General features: G+C 37.2%; 1 protein-coding gene and 1 pseudogene across 4 annotated transcripts in view; both read right to left on the reverse strand.

Annotated features, from left to right (window-relative positions):
- Nucleotides 1-1,938, reverse strand: part of LOC123802273 (E3 UFM1-protein ligase 1 pseudogene) — a 74,139-nt pseudogene extending 72,201 nt beyond the window's left edge.
- MTPAP (mitochondrial poly(A) polymerase) overlaps nucleotides 1,646-23,632 on the reverse strand; it is a 34,628-nt gene continuing 12,641 nt past the window's right edge. Inside the window, exons 6-11 of one of the 4 annotated variants that reach the window (XR_006782473.2) lie at nucleotides 23,022-23,248; nucleotides 13,719-13,811; nucleotides 13,563-13,636; nucleotides 11,205-11,915; nucleotides 9,491-9,581; nucleotides 1,646-9,400 (exon numbers count right to left, since the gene is read on the reverse strand). Coding sequence is in view for 2 of the 4 variants with exons in the window: in XM_045812822.2 (XP_045668778.1) it covers nucleotides 11,553-11,915; nucleotides 13,563-13,636; nucleotides 13,719-13,811; nucleotides 23,022-23,248 (757 nt within the window). In the remaining 2 variants the exon portion in view is untranslated. Of the gene's footprint in view, nucleotides 9,582-11,152; nucleotides 11,916-13,562; nucleotides 13,637-13,718; nucleotides 13,812-23,021; nucleotides 23,249-23,632 lie in introns of those variants that run through there. The other 3 variants (XR_006782472.2, XM_087857576.1, XM_045812822.2) reach the window with 3 other exon arrangements.

Genomic DNA, 23,632 nt, shown 5'->3' on the forward strand with positions numbered 1-23,632 from the left:
TACTTGTTGACAGAAGAGTTCTAAGGATTGTGCTTTGGGGCATTTCTTGGACCTTCCCCAAAATCATTCTAGGTATGCTCTTCAATTTTCTCCTGTTTTCATTCTTTTCCTGAATCCTGTTCTCTTTCTTGGTTTGCTCCCTCATGTTATGGAAGACATTCTTCAGGGGTACTGTGAGAAAGGACACTTCTGTAAAATTGCCCGAACAGTATTTATAGGACAGCTTGGCTAGGCACAGAACTTCGGGTCATAATTCCTTTTCCATCAGACTTTGGAAGGCATTGGCTATTACCTTGTTTCCCTTATTGCTGTTAAAAAGATCAAAGCTATTCTTATTCCTGATAACATACCTTTGTAGATATTTTTTTTTGTACTGATCTTTCCTTTTCTTCACTCCCTCCATTTCTCTGTAGGATCTTCTAATTGCTTCCATCAAAGTTTATGATAATGTGCTTTAGGATGAATTTATTTATCCATTTTGCTGGTCACTCAGCAAGCAGCTTCAACCTAAAAACTCATATCCTTCAACTTGGCAAATTTTCTTAACGATTTTTTCCCCTCTCTTTTCCCTCTCAATGGAAGTTCTACTCTTCAGGTTTCGGACCTACTGCTTTTGCTCCTTTAATTTTCTTACCTTTTCTTTCTTTTCTATTTTTTTAAATCTTTCTTGGCAATTTCCTTAATTCTACCAACCCTTATGTTGAGTTTTAAAAATTCTATTTCAATTTTTAAGAATTTTGTTGAGTGTTTATTATGTATATGTATCATTCTGTTCTTTCATGGATGCATACATTCACTTGTTTCTACAAGCATGTTAGGGAAAGTTTCTATCTTTGAGGTGTCCTTCCTTCTGGATAGGAGTGTGTTCTATAAATCACTGTTTTGGTTTCTCCCACGTTAAGAAGTGTTTCTCAGATAACTTGTGTATTATTTTCCTATTGCTGAACAAATTACTGCAGATTTACTGGCTTAAAACAGCAGTTGTGGAGGTCAGAAGTCCTAAAATCAGGGTATCAGCAGGGCTGCATTCCTTGTGGAGGCTCTAGAAGAAAATCTGTTTGTCTTTTCCAACTTCTAGAGGCTACCTACACTCCTTGGCTCATGACCCCTCCCTCCATCTTCAAAGCCAGCAGTCTATCATCTTCAAATACCTCTGATTGCATCATCACATCTTCCCTCCCTCTGGCCCTTCTGTCTCCCTGTAGAAGTGATTATATTGGGCCGATCTTGTGATTATATTAGGCCCACCCAGATAATCCAGAATTATCTTCCCATCTCAAGACCTTTAACTTAAGCACATCAGCAAAGTCCCTTTACCACCTAAAGGAACATAATCAGTTTTTGGAGATAAGAATGTAGACACAGTTGGGGCCGTTGCCGCCTACCATATCTAGTAACCTTTGTTTATTGATGAGTCCACCTATTCAATCTTCATCCTTTCACTGCTGGTCCTGAACACAGATATTTACAATGTAAGATAATGATTTAACTTTCACACACACACACACACACACACACACACACACACACACACACACACACACATGAGAGAGAGAGAGAGAGAGAGAGAGAGAGAGAGATTTCCCCAAATGTATTAATTTTCTGTTACTGTATTAACAGATGACCACCAATTTAGCAGTTTAGAACAATGTATTTATTTTCTCTGTTTCTGTGGCTCACAGTCTCTGGGGTCAGAGACTGATTTAACTGGTTTTCTGCTCAGGGTCTCAGAAGGCTCAATAAAATCAAGGTGTTGGCCAGGATGTGGTCTCCCCTGAGGCTTGGGGGGGGTCCTCTTAAATGCTTATTCATTCATTATCTCACAGTCTCTTCTTGTCTGGAGCTGAGGTACCCGATTTCTTGCTGGTTGTTGGTAGGGATAGCTTTCTGCTCTCCAAAGTCATTCTTAGGCCCCAACCATGTGGCCCTCCACAACATAGCGGCTTACTTCTTCAAAGCCAGCAGGAATCCCTCTCTAGTGGGCTAAAGGATCTTAGATCATATAACATAATCACAGGCATGATGCAACCATCACCTTTGGCATTTAATGCAACCCAACCAAGAGAGTGACTATTCCATCCTATTCACAGCTCTGATCACACTCAAGGACATAGGGTTATACAGGGTGTATACTCCAGGGGGTGAGAATCCTGGGAGCCACAACAGAATTCTGCCTACAACATCATGTATTAATTTTGAATTTTTCTTTTAGAAGAAGTTTAAAGATTTGAATGGAAGCTGAGCTCTTAAATTCTTCTTGATACTGTTTTTATATCCTAACACATTTAAAACCACGGACAAAATGTGTGTGTGGTGGGGGTTGGGGGGAGAAAGTAATTTACCCATTACCAAATATACGCCGGGTAGGGTGCTAGATTCCTTTACTTTATAGTTTACTTCCTGTCTGAGAAGGGAACAGCATTTGAACCACAGAGGCACCAAAAAAAGCATGTAGTCAAATCAATTATTAGCATGTTCTGAAGGCTTTTAAGTACAGAGAAGAAAATTAGACAATGATAGTAACTGTCATTAAGCTGAAAGGCTAAAACTAGTACTTCCAAATTTTCCTAAATGAGTGACTAAGCATGCTTTTGATGGTTTTGGAAAACAAATACTCCACATTTCCCAGCGTAATGACCTTTTTTTTTTTTTTTTTTTAAAGCAAAACAGATTTTAGTGCACAGAATTTAAAACAGACTGTAGCTTATGTAACGAAATTTAATGGCCTAAAATATCTTCTTCTAAATCATGCCGGACAGATTTTATTAATCTATGAATAAAGTTTACTCCGGGATGGCACTGCACATATTTAATCACAGTCAAATCTTTCTTCATCTAAGAGATCAAATACAGCTAATATTGCTTGGAAAATAAAGACTACAAAGGACTTCAGAATTAAGAAATGTTTTAAACCACATTTAAATTCAAATATTGCTTAACCCGACTTTCATCCTGAAGCATCAAGGGGAAGTTTGAAGTATGGTCTTTGTTCAGAGCAATCAAGATAAAAACATCAAATAATTTCAGTTTTCAAAATGGTTTTATTAAATATTTAAAGACCTGTATGAAAGTCTCTGGCAATATAGTAATGTTAGACTATATGCAGCAAACCATAAACACAAGGTTGAAAACCTACTCAAAATAATGACGGCTATTTTTAATTGCTAGTTCTGTTACCTACACAAACATAGGCTGATAAGATAGCAGAAAAACAACGAATATGAAATGGCCAAACGTCAGAGAAATAACTGACTCATAATAATACAGAACACCTAAATTAGTTCACTGATGTAAAAACGCACTGAAATGGCTGTGTTCATGAATAAGATACCATGATAATAACATATGCTTGAAGTTCAAAAGAAAATTTCTTCTTATAAAATCATAAAATTTTTAAGAAGCATTTTGGCCAAAAATACCTCATTCTTGGTCTCAACCCAAAGAAATATTTTGGAAAACTGGAAGAAAAATTGTATTTCATAGTTGTTTGAGGTGTCTCAAGATGGCTGGAAAAAGAAGATATTTTCCCCATTCTTATTTGGGCATTTTGCACGTATTCACACATGGCATAAATTTAAACTTTGAACTGGCATGTACAAAATCCTGCATGAGGAAATCACAGTCCAGAAATAATCACAGTCCAGAAATAAAAGCAATTTCTGAAACACAGCATGAAACAACATTTGCAGTGCCCTCTTTCCTTACTGGTGAATTAGGCATTCACTGCAGACAGGTGTTCACACTGTTACCCAAAGCCCAACTCAACACATGTTGGTAAGTGAGACAGCATGTGGAAGCTCCTTACAAGGAAGCAAATGAAATGAATAGTATGTAGCATTTCTATAAGGTTAAAATATATGTATATATATAGGAATCACAAAGAATTCAATGTAATGGCACACTAGGTAATAAACGCCAACTCCCTGAACACTAGTAAAGGTGGGCAAAACCAAGGGCAGCTACTTGAAAGCATCCAAATGCCAACAAGGCAGTGAAAAATTACAGGACAGCGGAGAAGTAAACGTACACAGGTAAGCCCAACATCTAGGGCTACTATTCCCATAGGGACATCTGTGGATGAGGCAGGCTAAGGAGAACTTTCAAAAGACTCACAGGAAAGGGGACAAAAAGTTCAGGGCTTATCAAGGAGAAAGGACTCTGGTAAAGGCTTCCGGTTTTGGATGGGGACACACTCTGAGAGTAAAGAGTACCCAGAATCAGGAACTGAATCCAACTTCAGAATCTCAAGCCCTTTCTTGATTGAGGTGATTCAAGATCCTAAGTACCCTTACCTGCCTTCTGAAAGCAAAAGCAAATCAATTCTGAAGGAAGACACCATCTCCCGGAAATAATCCCTGCTCTCTTTCACATACAATGTCAACACACAAAATAACTAGGTGTACTAGGAGAGAAATCAACATCATGAAAAACAGAGAGAACCACAGGGCAGCAGATATCCACTTATCATACACAGACTTTAAAGTGACTATTTAATACAAGAAAATCAGACAAGCCTGAAAATTTAGTCAGAAAATTAGAAAAAAATTTTCAAAGTACCAAGTGGATATTCTAGAACTGGGGGGGGGGGGGGGACTACTAAAGATGATAATTCAGTGAATGGGTTTAAAAAACTCAACACAGCTTAAGAAAAAAAAAATAGTAAACTGAAACACAGTTTCAGAAAGAAATATCCAGAGTGAAGATGGAGGGGAAAGGGATAGAAAATACACAATAAAGTATGGTTGAAAGTTTTCTAAAAGTGATAAAAATAATTTTTAGGTCATTCAGCTAATGCTGACCAACTCCACAGCACATCATCATATGGGCTGACATAATCCACACAATCCATGATGTGGGAAACTCCTTAAGACAACCCATTATCTTCAATAAATTGTAAGGAATTAGAGGGATGAAACAGAAATCTAAAGATTAAAGAGACTGCAGAACCAAACCAACCAATCACAGTATGTGGACAGTAACCGGATCCCGACTCAAACATATGTCCTGGGGAAAAAAAAAACAACAGTGAGATCTGTAAGACAACCTGAACACTAACTGGATGTGATGATATTAAAGAATTATTGTTTTTCCTTGTTCCGTTTAGATTTAATAATGGTTTGTGACTGTGTTAGAAAAAGTCTCTTTTGGAGATTACACATTTATAGATGAAATAGTTGAATGACTGAAATTTGCTTAATACAAAAGAGGCAAGTAACAGGGTTATAAGTTAAACACGATTTGCCATAAGTGTCGAAATAAGTGATAGATTCATGCAAATTCATTGTACTCTTCAGTTTACTTTGTTCAAAAGTCTCCATAATAGTTTTATTGAATTACTGGTACACTTGACCACCTTTACTACTTACATGCGCATTTTAGTTGCTTCTGTGATCTTTGTCTTTGTTTTTGCCTATTACTTCTAGATTTACAGATCTTATTATGTATTAGAAAAACCAGCCCCTTCTCATTAGTTGCCAGAACTCTTCATTTTGTTTGTGGTTGTCTTGTGGCACAGCTTTCTGTTTTAAAGTAGCCAAATCTATCAATACATTCTTTTATCAGCACATGTCCTACTTGAAAAGACATACTTCCCTACTTCACATTTATAATGTTCATCCACGGTTTCTTTTAGTACTTTACGATTTCATTTTTCCCACCTTCGCATTTAAATTCCAACTCGTCTGGAATTTAAAAGAGTGAGAATGGGATAAAACTACTTTTTTTTTTTTCCAATAGCTATCAGCTGTCCCAACACAAATTATTGAATAATCCATGTTTCTACTGACTTGAAGTGCTGCTTTTAGGTTACTGAATTCCCACATATATCCTGAATCCGTTTCTGGGATTTCACGGACTTGTCTATCGCAAACCAGTACCATTCTGTTTCACTTACTTATGTCTTATATTGTAATAAGTTATTTACCAAATTAAAAAATTTCTCCTAGCTGTTCCTGTATGATTATTCTTCGTAATATACTTCTGATGACTTTCACATTTAAAAATCCTTACAGGATTTTAACTGACTGCATCATTATTAATTGATAAATATGAGTAAAACATTACCCTTATCCTAAGCTTTTCTATTCAAGAACAAAAATCATTTTTCCCGTAATTCAAACCTCTCATATCTCTTGGTAAGCAATGTGTCTTGATTTACGGTGTCTGGTACATAGTAAACATGGTTATTGAATGAATGACTCTATTGAACCAGTATTTGGGGATTAAGTGTCATTATTAGAGAAGTCTGAAAACTTTAAGAAATCAGTGAAGCTTATAAACAGAACATACCTTTTGGATGTTACAGAAAAAATCCTAACTAATTAAAACCTTTAAACAGTATCCTTTTCATACACCTGTACAAAAATTTTCACGGATATTCAGAACAACCTTAAAGCTCTGTACAATTCCAAGTTATCCTCAGAAACACACAAATATAATTTCATACTCATTTATCATACATGTACTCTCTTAAATCCTACCCATTTGAAAATTAAATTTAAATGTGTAGATGGAAGAGGGAAATCATTAGGTTAAAAAACAAGCTAATAGACTATTGCATTACATTAGGAGAGGTAATCAACATATGAACTAAGCTAATGGCAACAGAATCAGAAAAAGATTAACCAAACAAAGGGGAAAAAACAGAGTCTAAAAGGATCCCAGCATTTGAGCTGCAGTGGCAGACAATAACAGCACTAACCACAGAAATAGGCAAATTATGAGGTTAGTCAATTTTAAAGAAGAAGATAATTTTAACTCAACGCAGGCTGAACTGGAGGTGAGGAGCGACTGTTAGGGCACAAAGTCCAGGGTACGATCAACATCAAGTACTAGCGGGTGGGACTGAGACAATGATTTGACAGCCCTATGCCCAGAAGGGATGATGAAGCTATGGGAATCAATGTTATCTGTAAACTGTTTATATGAACCCATCTTACTGGTCATCAAAAGATAAATGAAGTGCTACCACTCACTGTTATGCTAAGCACAGTTACTTCTTTAAAAAAAAAAGAAGAAAAAAAAAAGGTAAACGATGGGATGCCTGGGTGGCTCTGTCGGTTAAGCGTCTGCCTTTTCTGCTCAAGTCATGATCCCAGAGTCCTGGGATCAAGTCACACATCTACTCCCCCTGCTCAGTGGGAGTCTGCTTCTCTCCTTTCTCTCTCACCCCCTGCCTCTCCCCCCACTCGTGTGCTCACTCTCTCTCTCAAATAAATAATCTTTAAAAAAAAAAAAAGGTGAACGAGTCAAATATAAAAATATGCAAAAGGTATTACGGTTCTCTTTTTTAAAAAGTCAATTACATAAAGTCAATATTTATAACTGAATTTTCTAATCAGTAATGCCAAGAAATCAAGCAGGGAAACTCCAAAGATTTTTACTGCTGGGACTATTAGAGAATGGGAAAGAGGGGGATGTGAAGAGACATTATCACACAAATCATTAACAACAGCCCTTCTAAATCACCAAAACTAGTTGTTAACGAAGAATAGCAAAGTGAAGCTTGTGTGTTTTATCTTGATAAGTGTATTTATAGAATTACAATACACATTTTAGATGAAATTTAAAAAAAACAAAAAAACAGCCTTTGAGTTTCAAATTCCATCTCATAAGTCAGCTTCATAATCCACCTTTTACTGCTAATTTTTGGGAGAGAGAACATGTCAATATGCTATTTTACACCACTCTCCAAGTCCATGTGTAAACTCAGCAAAGATTAATTAAAATCCTAATCATTAAACTGCATTAATCTAAGCCAAATATCAGTAACTTTGTAACAGGGAAAGCTTCAGAAATGTAGGACTTTCATTGTACATAACAAGTTAACAAGTTAAAGAATTTTGGTAACCCAGAACATAACACAGACCTGATTTGTAATCTTTTCGTTAATTTGAGGCCACTTTATTCAACAGCATTCATCACAGTAAGTTTTCAGCGTGCCATAATTCAAAATAAACTCAGAAAAAATAACAAATAACATATTTTTTCTTAATTTTGCCTTGGCCTATTCCAAAATAGGTATTATACCACATTATATTGGCTTCAAAGTATAGCATTTATTATTCAAGTTGAATCCTTCCAATACCCTCTTTTAAAACGTTTCAGCCCTACATGCTAACAGCTTCGAAACTTTACCACAGGGGCAAGAAAAGTTTAAGTGCATTCATCTAAGAGTAGACAGAAAAAGTGAGTAATGCCTTTAATCTATCTAGCCTTGACTCCACTGAGTTCTTGAAGGTGGGTGGGATATACATACCACAGATAACATACTGATAGTATATTTTTAAATAATTTTAAATAATTTGTGGTGATTTTATATATCCTGTATTATACATATTACAGATTAAAGATTCTATCTAAAATAGACATTTTCTGGGAGTTGCTCCATGGGAATTCCAGAGGAACATTGTAATGTTTATATTCTTTGGAATATGTATTCACAACTGAACTCTACATGAAACCAAAATAAGCCTTTCAAGTATTTCAAATAAATTTTCCAACATCATCCCGAGGTGAAAAGTGATTTTTGGTTATACTTTCATTCCAAGTATATATTGCAAAGAATTTCTCATTAATAAGGCTTTACATGAAATCGTGTGTCATGACCTGGTTATTTCCTGACGATAACTTTAAAAACTACTTAATTTCCTTATTAAATATTAAGAAGAAAGACTCCTCTGAGGTATATGGGGGTCAGCTTCTGGACCTTTATGGAAAATTTAACAGCCAAATTTTATCTAACTTACTGATGAGATCCATGGAACTCAAATTTGCAATAAAGGAGCAGTGATCTAAAAGTACTTGGCATGAACAGATTAATCATCTAAAAGCACTGCCTTAATTTTTATTATTTTTCCACAGCAACCTTCAATAGCTTACCAGTGAAAATACACTCAACTTCCTTACCTTGCCATTGGAAGTCCGTCACGATCGCACTCAACCTGAACAGTTTTGAGTATCACGGTAAAAACTACGTCCCAACCCACCCAAACTGCCAGTTGTCCAAATACACTTCCCTCTTCCTGACTCTTCCTCAGGCCGTCCTCCTTTTCCCAGAACAGTAAGCCCTATGCCCCTCTCACAGTCTACCTATCCTTTCGAGATCTACCTACGCTATTCATCAATGAAGCTTTCTCTGATCATCTGAGCAAAAATGATTTATTCACTTCTATGGCGTTTTGAACGCTGCACTCCTACAAGGTTTCCTGAAGGGACAGAATGGCGACCGGAGGACAGCTACTCACCAACTGATTGCCAAACTCTGGCAAGCGCAGAGCTGCTACGCGGCCAAGCTGTGACTGCCTGGTGGCTCTTCCTGCTGGCTTTGCTGCGGATGTTCCCTGTGTTGGCTTAAACGACACATGCAAATGTAGCTTTTCCCTACTGTGGTACCAGCAGGCTGTAAGGAATTGAACAGAGCTGTACTTTAAAGGTCAAGGAATTTCTAGGAACACGACGTAACTTGAAACAATTCTAATTCTGTTCTCACCTGACTACAGCCTCTGAGCAAAAGGAAGAAGAGGTAGGTAGTAAATGACAGCAGCCTACTTCGACTGAGTCTCTCTTCTCCTCTGGGATCCCTAGAGATTTGTGAATGAGATAGATTATAGATTTTTTCCTAGAATGCCTCTGGCCAATTCTCTCATTTCCTAAGGATGGGTAGTGACTCCAGGAATTACACTAGTGGGCCATAAAATCCGGAACAATGTAGAAGTGACGATGAAGGCTACTCAATGGAAGCTTGGTAACAATCAGCTAGAAAAGAAACGCCTTGGACAAAACTTTTTCCGGACCTTATTGCTACAATCAGTTTTAAGTAAAAAGTGGCAATGACAAGCAAGAGCAGATTATCTCTAATATGTAATAAAGACGTTTTACAAATTTGGGAGGTGATACAAAGAACTTATGAGAAAACATTAAATTTGTTTGTAGTCTATGTTCAGTTGACTAGAACTAAAACTTTAGATTAAAAGATCTTTGTAGATTAAAATTCATCACATAATTAAATCTCAGCCTGAAAAGTAACACAAACCTACAGCGTTCGGAGTTGTTCCAGAGATTACCAAGGAAAAAAAAGAAAGAAAGAAAACGCCAACCCATATTTTATGTGCCTAAATGATCATTTTCGACTTAACAACAACCTAAAAAAGAAGACGTCCAATCAAATATCTGGGAACAGAAAATCACTTCATTTAGAAACTCTAACGTAATTACGCTTTTTAAACCTCTTTTTAATTCTTAGTACAGATTCTAGCCCAAGAGAGTAAACCTAATTAAAGAACAAATGAAAAATGGCTTTTAAAAGAACTGTATAAAAGAACACTGCTACTTGTTTGTATAAAAGAATGCCACATATGTATTAAAGAATACGGACACGTCTGTTGGTTTCAGATGTGAAATCAAAACAGCACAGCCACGTGAGCGCAGAACTCCACTGCTTCGTAACGATTCTATTAGTGAGTCCCCCAAAATATCCCAAGCAGAGCGCCTTAGAGTTTCTGACCTAAAATTCAGATGGGAAACGATTTTGACAACCACTAGAAACTGTAAATCTGAATTCTGAGTAGCAAGAATGACAACTTATATACCACGAAAATCAAAAAATAAAAGTAACACGCCTAACATGCCAGACTCCAGCACTTTCTTACGTACCTCATGTAATCTTCACAGAAATCTGTGAAGTAGGCACTATTACCAGCCCCTTTTAACAGAGAAAACAACCGGGGCCCTGAGAGGCTGAGTAATTTATCAGGAAGCCCCTGTTTTCAAGCACTATTTTATTGGCTTCTGAAACCAAAAGTTACTCCACAGGGAATGTATGGAAATTATATTTCCATATGTATCTGTTTTGATCAGGAAGAAAGGAGGTTTCAAAAGATAAGAAAAAGGATACTGAGAATATCATATAGTAGAAACAGGGTTTTATTTTTGAAAACAGAAAAAGTACCTAATATCTACAATGTACCAATATTTTTATGTATCTGGCTTAGATGGTAGTGAATGAAGTGTCTGCATTCGTATCTTTTAAAAACATGAACATTTTTGGAAATCTGTTCTAATTTATATATGAAATAAAACAGGAGAACCTATTTTAATTTATATGTCAATAAGAGCACTTCGCTTGAAAAATACAAAAATACATACTAAGGAGTACTAGCAAATTCTGAAGCTTTATTGTATTCACAGACTACATATGTACATACCCAGAAGTCCTTTTAAATGATTTCCATCCAGGGCCTAATGTAGAAATCAATGATGGTTTGATTCTAAAACGGATTTTTACCACTTGCTTTGTATAGTTGATCTGAAGTCCCTTCCAATCCTCTATCACTTATTCCTTGTGGCGGCCGTTCTCAAGTGCCGATGGATCTGAGTCTTATCAGACTGAAAATGTCCCAGAACTTCAGACCAGAAAGAAGCCCAGTGAGAAGATCACGAAAAGAGACATCAGATGAAAATGGGTATATATGAAAGTTTCACCCCAGGTTTCACAGGCAGTCCAAGAGCATTTTGTCCGAGAAAACCAGTTCTTCAAGCAAAGGAGGCACCCGCTATGCCTGAGTACTGACCGTTCTCTTCCCATTGGTGTCTGTGTCATTTTCAGGACTGTGACTTTTTATGGATTCCAGCAAATTTTTAATTCTTTCACTTGCAGGCTTCCTCCTTTTCTTCTTGGCAAGAGACACACTACTTACCACAGAAGGCTGCAGCAGCATTGCCAGCCCCCACGGCTGATTACTTGATGGGGAAGGGCGATCTTTATCTTCCTGACTTAAAATCCAGGCACTTTCTCTGGCCAGATCTACAAATTTTTGTAGCTGGCTTTGATTTACATTTTTGCTGATGTTGAGAGAAGTTTCAAAAGGATTCTGAATGTGCAGTGGAGAACACTCAGGTTTGTTTTGTTCCCTTCCCTACAGATTATCATAAGGAAGACAAAATGTATAAATATATGAAAGGCTCAGCTATAAGAACAATTTAGTTTAATAAAATGTCAAAAACAGGGAAAATCCCAGCATTTACTTTGCAGAGTAAAGAATTGCTTTCCTAAGAGAACTGGGTATGTATACATGCTATGTATTTGTGTGTATGTATCTCTGTGTGTCTGTGTGTGTACTTCTGATTTTTTTTTACCACTATAGTTCTGCAATTATTCTTTAGAGAAAAATAAATTAGGTTTATGAGCTATGGATGATGATGCTCAGATGAGACGTATATCTAGACTAACTCAATCAACAGAAATATTCTTAAAGTATCAACTTTGACCTAAGAGGATAAAGCAAGGAAGGGAAAAAAATGAAACATAGCAGAAAATAAAATGAAGACACACTTATTTTTGAGACTTGCTAAAAACGTAATAGAAGCACACAAAATTAGAATCCTTAAATTAGATACAGTAATTAATGTTTCCCAAGAATAACGTTAGAGAGTAAGAGAAGGAACAAAGGATTATTCATTATTCATTTTAAAACACTGAAAGTTTCCTATTACATTCCTAAAGATCCAACTCATATAAGGCTCCGACAGGTAAGACAACATCCCACAGAAATAAAAAGAAAAGCTAAAGTTGTGACTCATATGACCAGCAGTGACACATTAGCATATATAATTTTTTCCTCTTTCAAATGATATCACATGTATTACTAAAATATTAACAAAACAAATGGCCAAGATTCTCCAATGTGAGCAGCACCTCTATATTCCCTAACTTCTCTCCTGCCCTGCCCAGCAGGGGTCCTGCCTGTCCATCATCTCTGACACCTCGGGGTAAGAGTACGAAAAGGATAAAGAACTTCATGTGATCAGTGACCTTTTCCTCATATGGAATCTAATGCCATATTAGCTTGCACTCCAGAGCTCTGTGTCCCCTCCTTCTCCCTTCCCCACACTTTTTTGTTGTTGTTAAACAAAATTTCCATGAGCAGGATAAGAGGCAAGAATGAAAAAAGGAAGAGCTGAATAAAACAACAAAAAGAGAGTATCTGATTATGTGTTTTATGTAGCCAATCTTACAATGGTTGTAACCAAGTACCCAAATCATAAACAGAATAAACCCAAACAGCTACGTCAAAGTATCCCTCACTTGATAACAAATTTTGCCTAGGGTTCTGCTCTGGATTTTCTTTAAAAAAAAAAAAAAAAAAAAAGTCTATTATTCCAGCTATTCATATGAACCAAAATCATAACTTCATTTGCCTAAATAAATTTAGAGCTCAAATTGAATCACCAAAATCTATAGGGCTACATATCCTACGTCTCCCATGAACACAAAAGCAGTTTAACAAGAACTGCAGATAAAATTATGTTTTCCCAAAAATTTTTCAGAATGTATTCCACATTTTGAAGGATGCAGTATCAGACGCCGAAACAGCTGGCTTTTGCTCTTCCAAATAACTAGATGAATGATCTTATGCAGCTCCTCTAGGCATCAGTTTCCTTATTACTATCTATTACAGTGGAGTTGAAATACACTAACACATTAGAGTACTTAGAAAACTAATTAAATACTAGTACAGCAGAAGACCAGACACTTAGTCATCAAATATTAAAATATTATTTACCTGTCGAATATTAATAGAATTTTTGTTGAAAGCGAAATTGCCAAAATATTCAAAAAATTCTTTCAATAGTGATTCTGCAAGAAAATAAAACAAGGAAAATAAGAGGAAGGTCTGTTTCAATTAAAAACAAACAAACAAAAAGAAAAAAACACCTACCTAGTGTTTCTGTGTTTCCTGAAGGTTTAATTCTATTCAAGTCACGAATAAATGTACAGTTGTGGCCTTCTATTATACATTTATCTTCTGCATCTTCAAAAAACAGAAATGGAAAATATTTCATGTTTCAAAGATATTGCCTACTTCAGAAAAGGAATCTATAATTAACCAAATCAAAGTTACAGATTCATGTGTCCTTTTATTAGTCAGTGTTATATATATTTACAGTTAATAGGATTTAAAACTCCTTACCAAAAAGATTTGAGACTAATTATAGTACAGTGAAATTAGCATTTCATTTTTTTTAACATACTAAAATTGTCCATCAACAACCCAATGATTCTTAATCTATCTTTTGAGGTCATCAGTTTTTCAGTTATAAATGAAAATGTAGATAGTTCCCATCTTTCACCAACTCAAATCTTGGCTCTATCTTTGATCAATAACATTTAATTTCCCCTCCATTTCCATCCTTATCACCCCTTCATGCATATATTTTCAACAATTCATCCATGACACAAACTGAATGCTCTAAGAGTTTTGAAGAGCTTCTGGTAATTTCTAAAATGCAGTACTCTAGCAACTAGAATTCACTACCACAAAGTAAACAGCACCCTGGACTTACGCATTCACCTTTTCTAATAGTATTTGTATCTTCAGAAGGAATCATTCCCCTCATGATAAATATACAGCCAGCATGAAATCCCTCACCCACTCTAATCTACCTTCCACCGTACAACAGCAGGCAAATTCCCTCTTCGAAAATCGAATTAACAGCCACTTCATCTGACAGCATTTCCTAACTCCAAGCTGGCCATCCTCCTCCGTTAGTTATTTCACACTCTGTGAGCACTTATCTGACTACACTGTGATTATGTATGCACATTGCCCACTCCCCTACCCCAGTCTGGGATTACAAATGTCACTGTCCCAGTCACTACTCCCTCTCTCCACAACCAGTCTAGCCACAAGTGTCTAGCATACAGCAGACACATAGCCAGTAATCTGAACGATCAATGATAGTTTGAATGTTATAATCCCCAACAGGGGGATTAAATATAGAAATCAGAAAGAGATAAATAAGGGTCCTTCTAATTTTTGTCTCCCTTTTTTTGTGGTTTTGGTATTTTTTGTTAAGACTTGGGTTACTAATATAATTTCTCAAAAGTTACACTAGATTCTAACATATTAATTTTATTTATTATTTAAAAAGATTTATTTATTTAGAAAGAATGTGCGCATGGTGACAGGCAGGGGGAGAGGGAAAGTAGACTGCGCTGAGCAGAGCCTGATGTGGGGTTCAATTCCAAGACCCTGAGATCACGACCTGAGTGGAAACCAAGAGTTGGATGCTTAACGAACTGAGCCACCCAGGCACCCCACATACTAATTTTAATAGCAAATTTTCTGTCATCTATTATGCAACTGTAGTACCCTAAAGAACTTACAGTTACACTTAGAACTATTTTTTTAAAAAGATTTTATTTATTTATTTGAGAGAGGGGGAGAGAGCGCGCGCAAGAGTGTGTACATGGGTGGGGGGGACAACCTTGATTTCTGACGGTGGCGCCTGACGCTCTGCTCCATCCTGGGACCCTGAGATCATGACTGAAGTCGAAGTCAGATGCTTAACCGGCTGAGCCACCGAGGCACCCCACACTTAGATCTATTTTTTATGGGGCCCAGACACGTTTTACTCTTTCAAATCATTAGCAGTTATATTTCTTGTGACACAGTGCCAATCATATATATTGATGTTCTTTTAGCTGCTGTGTCTTTTTTCACAAACGTATTTCCAATTAAAGCATTACTACTATAGAAAAATGAGGTCCACATTAAAATATTTCTAGAACTGTACAATAATGAAAAACTGAGACTGTCTCTGTGATCGCTGGTCTTCACCAGAAGGGTTTTTAACAGAAAGTATTAATACTTGAGGGAAAAAAAAAAGTATCCCTGACGTAAGATAGGTCCATCTTTGTTTTTTCAAAATCCCTAAGGCATTCAAACCTAGCAGATTGGCTGTCAAGTCTTTCCCCTCCTATCCTCTCTCCCCCATTTCTCTACTGTAACACCCAGACAACATCCACACGGTCCAATATAATAGCCACCAGCCACATGTGGCTATTAAAATAAAAAATTCAGTTCCTCGACCACACTAATCATACTTCAAGTGCCCAACAGCCACAAGTGACCAGTGCCTACCCTACTACACACAACATGGATTTAGAACATTTCCATCATCACAGAAAGTTCTACTGATTTCCTTGCTTCCTTTGGAAGCCTTAGAGCCTCATGGATTGGTACATCCATTACTCTTTTTCGGCACAGTGTACATGACAAATAAAATTCACTGAGTAACGTTCTCACAGACATAGCCAGACTGATAACTTACCCACACTTTTTCAGGGAACTGATATCCATACCATTGTAATTCATAATTAGTCACAGAGATCATTACTGGCACTCTTAATAGATTACTCAGGTATTGCAGTACAGAATATCATGTCTATGGGTTGTATAATTATTTAGGTTAATCTTTCCAGTCAAAAGAGCAAAATCTACACTATGCCAGCTACATGTATTTCTAGCAAGTCACTTGAAGAGGACAGGCACATATGTAAGGGGCGTAACAGGCACAAAGTTCTTTGGAAGGCATTTTTTTTCTTTGATAACAAATCTTTTATGATGTCCTATTTTTGTAAGAGGAGCTTACTGGAACAAAGCTTGAATAGCTAAAAGTCATCCAACTATATTCGGCTTCTATTATAACTATTAACAGGTCCGAGCCTTCCAGTATGCCATGGATCAGCAGTAACTGAACAGGAGAAGCCAATAGGTGATCCCTGCTGTACTAATTCATGCAGACTGTTTAATACGAGGGGGCGAGGCGCTATACACTTAGACACATTGCCATTTCGTTTCCTTCTAACACACCCAGCCAGAATGCTTTCTGAAATGCACATTCCAGCAACTGCTCTCAAATACTCGGATCTAACCTTGTGAAGAATGTAAGTGTTACGGTTATATCCATGTTTCAAAGGAGCTTTATTTATTGCCTCATAGCTCACTCAACTCCAGACTGTGACTCAGACAGTATTCTTCACATGTGCACATCCATAATATAGACTGTTCCCTATTAATCACTTATGCTCATCAACAGACAGGGTAAAGTTCTACCTGCTTCTCCCACCACGCCATATGCTCCAATAACACTCAGCCTCTCGAAGCGGGAGCCTATATACTGGTTAAGAGCACATGCTGTGGGGTAAAGATGATAAAATGAACACAAGCATCTACCCTCACCCCTCCCAAAATACCAAGGAAATGAGAGTAAAATGACACAAAATCTTAAAGGTGGAGAACAGAAGAAATAGGAACAACCAAAAATTTTTCAGTTGAAGAAGAGATGGACAAGTAGCAAAGACAGGAGATCTGAAAAGACTGAATCCTAAACTAGCAGTAAAGAAAGCCAAGAAAAAACCCGATCTACAAGGGAGAGCTCCCAACAACTCAGGAGCTGTAAGCACCAGGTCTGACTGGAAGCACCGGGACAGGAAGCTTGATGGTTGAAGGAGCAGTTAGACTCCCCCAGATCTCTTCTTCCCTGACAGAAAACCTTAGGCTTACTTTGGAAAGGGCAAAAGAAAGGGTATCTACACAGAGAGATAGGAGACACAGCTGAGGGTAGGAAAATTGTTCTAAAAGCAACAGTAAGTGAACAAAAGCGTAGTAAATGTCAGAGTGACAGCATGCTAGTAACAGGGTCTTTTCTTCCAGAAAAATATTAAGAGTTATTTCTGGGGAATGTGACTAGCTCAAGAGGAATGACTCAGAGATAGTGGCATAAAAAGTGCCCACCAATAAAACAGTCCAGCTACATTACCCTACAATGAAGCTCATAGTCAACAAGCCCCACCTAAGCTCAGAGATTCAAATGAACTTTTTAGTTCCTAACTCAACCATGGGCGGAAAGTCAAAGATTATCAGACACCTGAGGAAGGTCACTAACATGACACTAAACTTAAAATGAAAAATGAAATAAAATGAAGAAAAAAGAACTATTTGGAAATAGAGGCTACATAAAGAATTAATTAATAGAATATTTGATGATTGACTGTTTTGACACAAGATTTGGACAACTAGTAGCAAGCCAGAGATTCAAGTAGTGTTAAGTACATAAAAAACTAAGCAAACAAGAAAATAAGTAGTATTAAAAACTATTAACTCCGAAGAGTAGAAAAAGTTGGGCAGGAAAGGAAATTAATTTTAGTTTACTCCATAGATTAAACAGGAATAGCATTTACATAGTCATAATAGTATAAAAACTGCATAGCAAAATTAAGCCATAGCCATATTCAGAATATGAGGGATGGAAGAGATGTGTGTAAGGTGAGGAAAAAAAGGTAATTCCTCTTCTTCCATAAAGGGAAGTCATACAAATGCCTAAGACTGAAAATCAAAAAACATGGTCATCATTTTGCAACATATACAAATACTGAATCACCAAGCTCTACATCTAAAACCAATATAATGTTGTATATGCCAAATACACTCCCCAGTTAAATACAGAAATTAAAACACTTTATTTTGAAGATATAGTTTATAGTAGCAAACCGATCAGTTAAGAGTTAAAAGCGGTTGCCTACAGAGCGAGGCAACAGGAACAGAAGGCACAGGCTCAGAGTGTGAGTTATCGTTAACAAGTATATAGAATATTTTACTCTTTACCTACTATGTAAATCTGTACTTTGATAGAACTGAACTTTAAAATTCAGTCCTTTTCACCAAACAGCATTAAGAGAGTGAAAAGGGAACCACAGTATGTATTTATTTGAGATATAAAGATCTACACATAAATTCGTAACATGCGACAAAGGACTCATATGCGGAATATACAAAGAATTCCTATAAATGAATCTTTAAGAAAGACAGGCCAAGAGAAAAACAGGCAAAAGACTTAAAGAAACATCACAAGAATTACCCAAATGACTGATGTAGATATGAAAATGTGCTCAACTTCATTAGTCATTAGGGAAAAGAAAATCAAAACACACCGTGCCGCCACTACACATGCATTTAAGAACAGCTACCATAAAAACAAGATAATACCATGTGCTGGCAAAGATACAGAGCAATTAGAACTTGTCCATAATGCCTGTGGGAGTTTACATTTTGGAAAACTGTTTGGTAGTGTCTATTGAAGCTGAATATACCCAAATCCCAAGACTCAGAAATTCTATTCCTAGTTTATACTTGACAAATAGGAGTGCCTGTGCTCACCAAAAGAAATGTGCTAGAATGATATTAGCAATTACCTGTCATAGTCCCAAACTATAAATGATTCACATGCCCATCAAAAGTAGAATTAAAAATATTTTTTGGTATATTCACGAAAAGAGTACTGTGCCACAATGAAAACGAGTGGTCCACAAATACACGAACAGTAGGAATGAATCTCTTAAACATAATGTTGAGAGGGAAGAAACCAGAAGCAAAACAATCCACACTATATGATGCCCTTTACCTAAGGGACGTAAACAGGTAAAATGAATCCATGATGTTGAAAAGGGGGGTGGGGAGGGCGTGGAGGGATCAGAAGGGAAGACAGCCAATGCTTCCGCGGTATTTATTCAGTCAGGGTGGTGTTTCCATGGGTGTGTTCAGTTTGTGAAAACTGATACATAGACACCCATGTACTTCCAGGTGTATTATATTTCAGTTACCTTAAGAAATTTGGAAAACCTCTCAAAGTTTTCTCACCTATAAAATGAAAACAGTAAACGTGCCTCATAAGATTTGCTGGGAGGACTGAATGAGACGGTGTGTAAGACTTTTTAGCCAAGGGCCTGGCACAGAGTTAGCACCCAATAAACTGTTACTGGCTCACACAGAGCTACCAATTAAAACTCTCTTCCATTCTGGGGTTTCTGCATCAACACGGCCAAAGATACTATACCCGGTCATTTCTTCCTCAAACCTTTAATTCGTCACAGGAAGGAAGCACAGGGATCCTAAACAGAAAGCTGTACTCAAACAGCTGTTTATGAGAGGACAACACCGCAGAAATCACGAAGTGCAGAAGTAAATGTAACAACGGCAGCAAAGTCAAAATAAGAGGGAACACACAATAAGAGACATAGTGGGGAAAGGAGTAGAGATTATGAGAAAACACAAACAGAAATTCAAGAGTAACCAAAATACGAAAGTTGCCATCGTGCTCAGTACAAAAAGCTTTCAACTGTAAAACGTTCAGCCAATCCTCTGAAATCTATTTACTGAACTTCTATGGACCCAATACTATGCCAGGAACAGAAGATGCAGAAATAAATCAAAGGCCGCCTGCCCTAGAAAGGCGCGGCCAACACAGGCAGGTGAAACAAGTCGGCCACGGGATAGCTGTTACAATACACGTGTGTACCGGGTGGTTGGAAGCCAAGAGAGCGCTACCTCCTGGCAGGAAGGCAGGAGGGAGAAAGCCAGGAGTGACCTAACAAATGAGATCCTGGACTCGGCTGTCTTCTCTCTTCCCGGCATAATCCCAAAGAGGTTCTCTCCATGGGAAAAGAGGAGATACTGCAAAGAAGGCAATTTCAGGCAAGGGCAGAGATGTAAACAAGAACAAAACATCTGAGGATCGGCAAGGAGGTTAGAGTGCTGAGCCTCCAGATTTGCACACAGAAGTGAATGTCAGAGAGACGAGGAAAAGGAAGATCAAAGAGACCCTAACTACAACTCTATGATGTCTGGATTTATTCTAGGTTCCAACCAGGTTTATAAAGCCCTAGAAGTGCTGGAAGGTGTTCCAGAAGTTCATGCCGCTTTCTATTAATAAACAAGCAAGCAAGCAAGCAAGCAAATATTTTTCTTTTTTAAAAAAGACAAATCGAGCGCCTCTATCTGAATATCGAGGGAGAGGCACAACTTACAAGAAACAAAATGATTATACGTAAGACTTAACTCACTCAGCCAATCAACCCTAGAGCACCCAAGATGGTTTTGGTTGTTTCAGAGTTTAACATTGTTTTTATTCTTAGATCCTGTTGAATATATACCAATGTGGGACCACTGGTTAAAATCAGGAAGTATAAAAAACATGGAATTTGAAAAATACCTACGTGAACAGAAAAAAAATATTTTGATAAATTCTCCTTAAGATAATCTTCACCACATCCTTAATATACATTCATTTATGAAAAATTCTTTTGTAACAAATTCAAGGTATTGTCAGAACTGCAAAAATCAAAAATCAAAAAGCAGCAGTAATGTTATCAAATTTGCTTTTAAATTTATTGGCAATTCACACCCACAATGTGCTGTGTGTAGAGAAATAACTGCAAAAAACCACCTGAAACTTTCTCTTACAGTGTTCAAAGGCTAACACAAAAAATTGTAAACAACCAATCTGGTGTTTTAAAATAGAAAATTAAAGAATTCCAAAACTATGTTTGGATGACATTAGATGTGAATAAAGTTAAATTGTTTTAAAAAATAGATTTAGAATAAAAACTCAACAAGTCATTTTAAGTTTGTCCATCAATCACACTCTTTTTCTACAATAATTAGCAGAAATTTTTTTAAAAAGATTCTAGGAAGTTCCTGAAGGATTCCAAGAGAAAATAATACAATGACAACGAATTTTTGACAACAGCTCTGCTAGTTGCAAACAGACTGGTGAGAAACAAAGGGAGGTAAGGAGAGAAGGTAGTATACATGCTCCCAGGAGGGGAACGTCAAGGGCCCAACTCTGGCAGGAGTAGCAGGACGTGTGAGACTGGAAAAGGGCAACAGGATGTTGGGCACAGTTTGCCCCCAACATCGACTCGCCTCCGTTCTCCCTCCTTTTTATAGGTTCTGCCTTCCTTAGCTTCTAAACTCCAAAAGTGCCATGATTTTTTCTCCAGAAAGGTCTCAGTGAGGGTAGTTCTAAGCATCAGCACACACAGCAAAGGTTGAAGAGGAAGTGCTATTTACAGGTTGCTTATTGTGAGGATCTACCCACAGTACGTGTGTCTGTCTGTACGTGTGTCTGTCTTACGCTTCCACCAGATTGTGAGTTACCTGACAATATCACCCATATCCTCACTGCACCAAAAATAACACCCAATGTAGAATAAGTAACCAATAAATACTTAGTGAATGAATGACACCAAACAATGCCATGAGCGCGGCCATGGATGTTGTCCCTCTACTTCAACCTCGGAAGTGGGAGATAGGACCACTACCCCACCTCCTGAAAACTTCCTACTCTCCATTACCCTATCACACTGAGCTTTTTTAAAGCTCGGTTTCAAGCTATACCAGTACTTAACAGTGTTCCCAGGAAGGAATTACCTCTAATTTGGATAATGAGAGAAGGTGGCATGGAAGAGAACTGAGAGAAGTCACAGTCCAGATAGAAAAACAAATCACATGAACAAAAGAGCTAAGATGGAACGTGATGAGAGGCGTCACGGTACGGAGCGCAGTGTGGGAACGCCTGCGGAGGGACAGCGGGACGAGAGGCCGGGAAGTCGGGTATGGCTGGGTAAGAGATCTTCAACACCAAGCAAGGTAAACGCAGATTTATTCCCTAGGGAATAAAATCCCCTTGAAGGTTACTCTAAACCGGGAAGATTCAGAGATGTACTCTGAAAGTATTATCAGGCAGCAGTACACAGGATGGGTAGAAGACACAGCGACTATACATTTTGAGCGTATCCGTTATGTATCTTCGTTTTAGAGTTTAGAACTGTTAATACTTTAGTATCTCCTTCAGCAGTCTACCAAAATGTCAACTCATTTATGGCATAAATAACATACTAATTTTAAAATAATTCACCCAAGATTGCTTGTAAACTTTTAACTAAAAAACACATTTCGGATCTTCAAAACATTATGAAACAGTTTTTAGCATCTTTAAAAAAAATCTGGAAATAAATTCAGATTTGGAAAGCCATTGCCGAAACTCTGATCTACTCTAAAGCTGTATCTGGAATCTGTTTTTTTTTTTCCCAAGGTTATCCCAGGCTCGGTCAACTAGGAGAGAGGCTCCAACTGTCTCATGATAGCTGTAAACAACCTTGCCAACTGACACAAATAGGACAGAACTCTAGAGGCCTCCGCTTCGCAAGTCATCTGCTCTCATGACCCCTAGCGGGCATTAAAAAAAATAAAAAACACTTAAATTTTAGATTCACAAAGCTTTACAAATACAGAAGACAAATTTTATGAAAAGTAAACAAACACACGTCTTTGACAACACATGGTAATTATATTCATTTAAAATGCCAGAAAGAGAAAACAGACTGCTTCTAGTCTTACCTGCTAGGGTTTTTAGATAGTCAAGTGTTGGAAGAATAGGGGGTGATCGCCTCTGGAGAAAAAAGATGACCATCATTGTAAGAGAGAAATTTGTAATCCAAGAACCAGGAATACTACTCGTTAACGAATGTGCTCGAGCCCAACATCGGATACTGAACACCAAGGCTCTCACTCTTGAGTCAAGAGCACCATACATATAAAGGAGTTCAGAACTTTTCAAGGCAATCCTTCAAAACAAAAAACAAAAAGAATTTTCAAACCCCCAAATTATGGTTCCAGAGTACAGTGAAACACATACCTGGGAACATACATAAATATCTTGCTATATCTAAGCATATTCGGAACACCATGATCAGATAATCTGAAGCATTATGTATTTGCAATATAAAATTTAATGTGAATGGTTGAATATAAAACACATTCATTAACATTAAAACATTCTTTTAAATGTTGACAATCATGATGTAGCTGTAAAATTTAGAATTTTTAAATCAGAGTTCCTAAACATGACTTAAATAATAAGGGAAACACACTACATATGTGCTCTTTAGTAACTACCAATAAAGACACACAATTGTAAATGAGAGGCTCTACACCTCACTTTCACACCT

The sequence above is a fragment of the Ursus americanus genome, chromosome 31 (assembly GCF_024610735.1).
Source record: "Ursus americanus isolate L20-20 chromosome 31, mUrsAme1.1.p, whole genome shotgun sequence".
NCBI classification, from domain to species: domain Eukaryota; kingdom Metazoa; phylum Chordata; class Mammalia; order Carnivora; family Ursidae; genus Ursus; species Ursus americanus.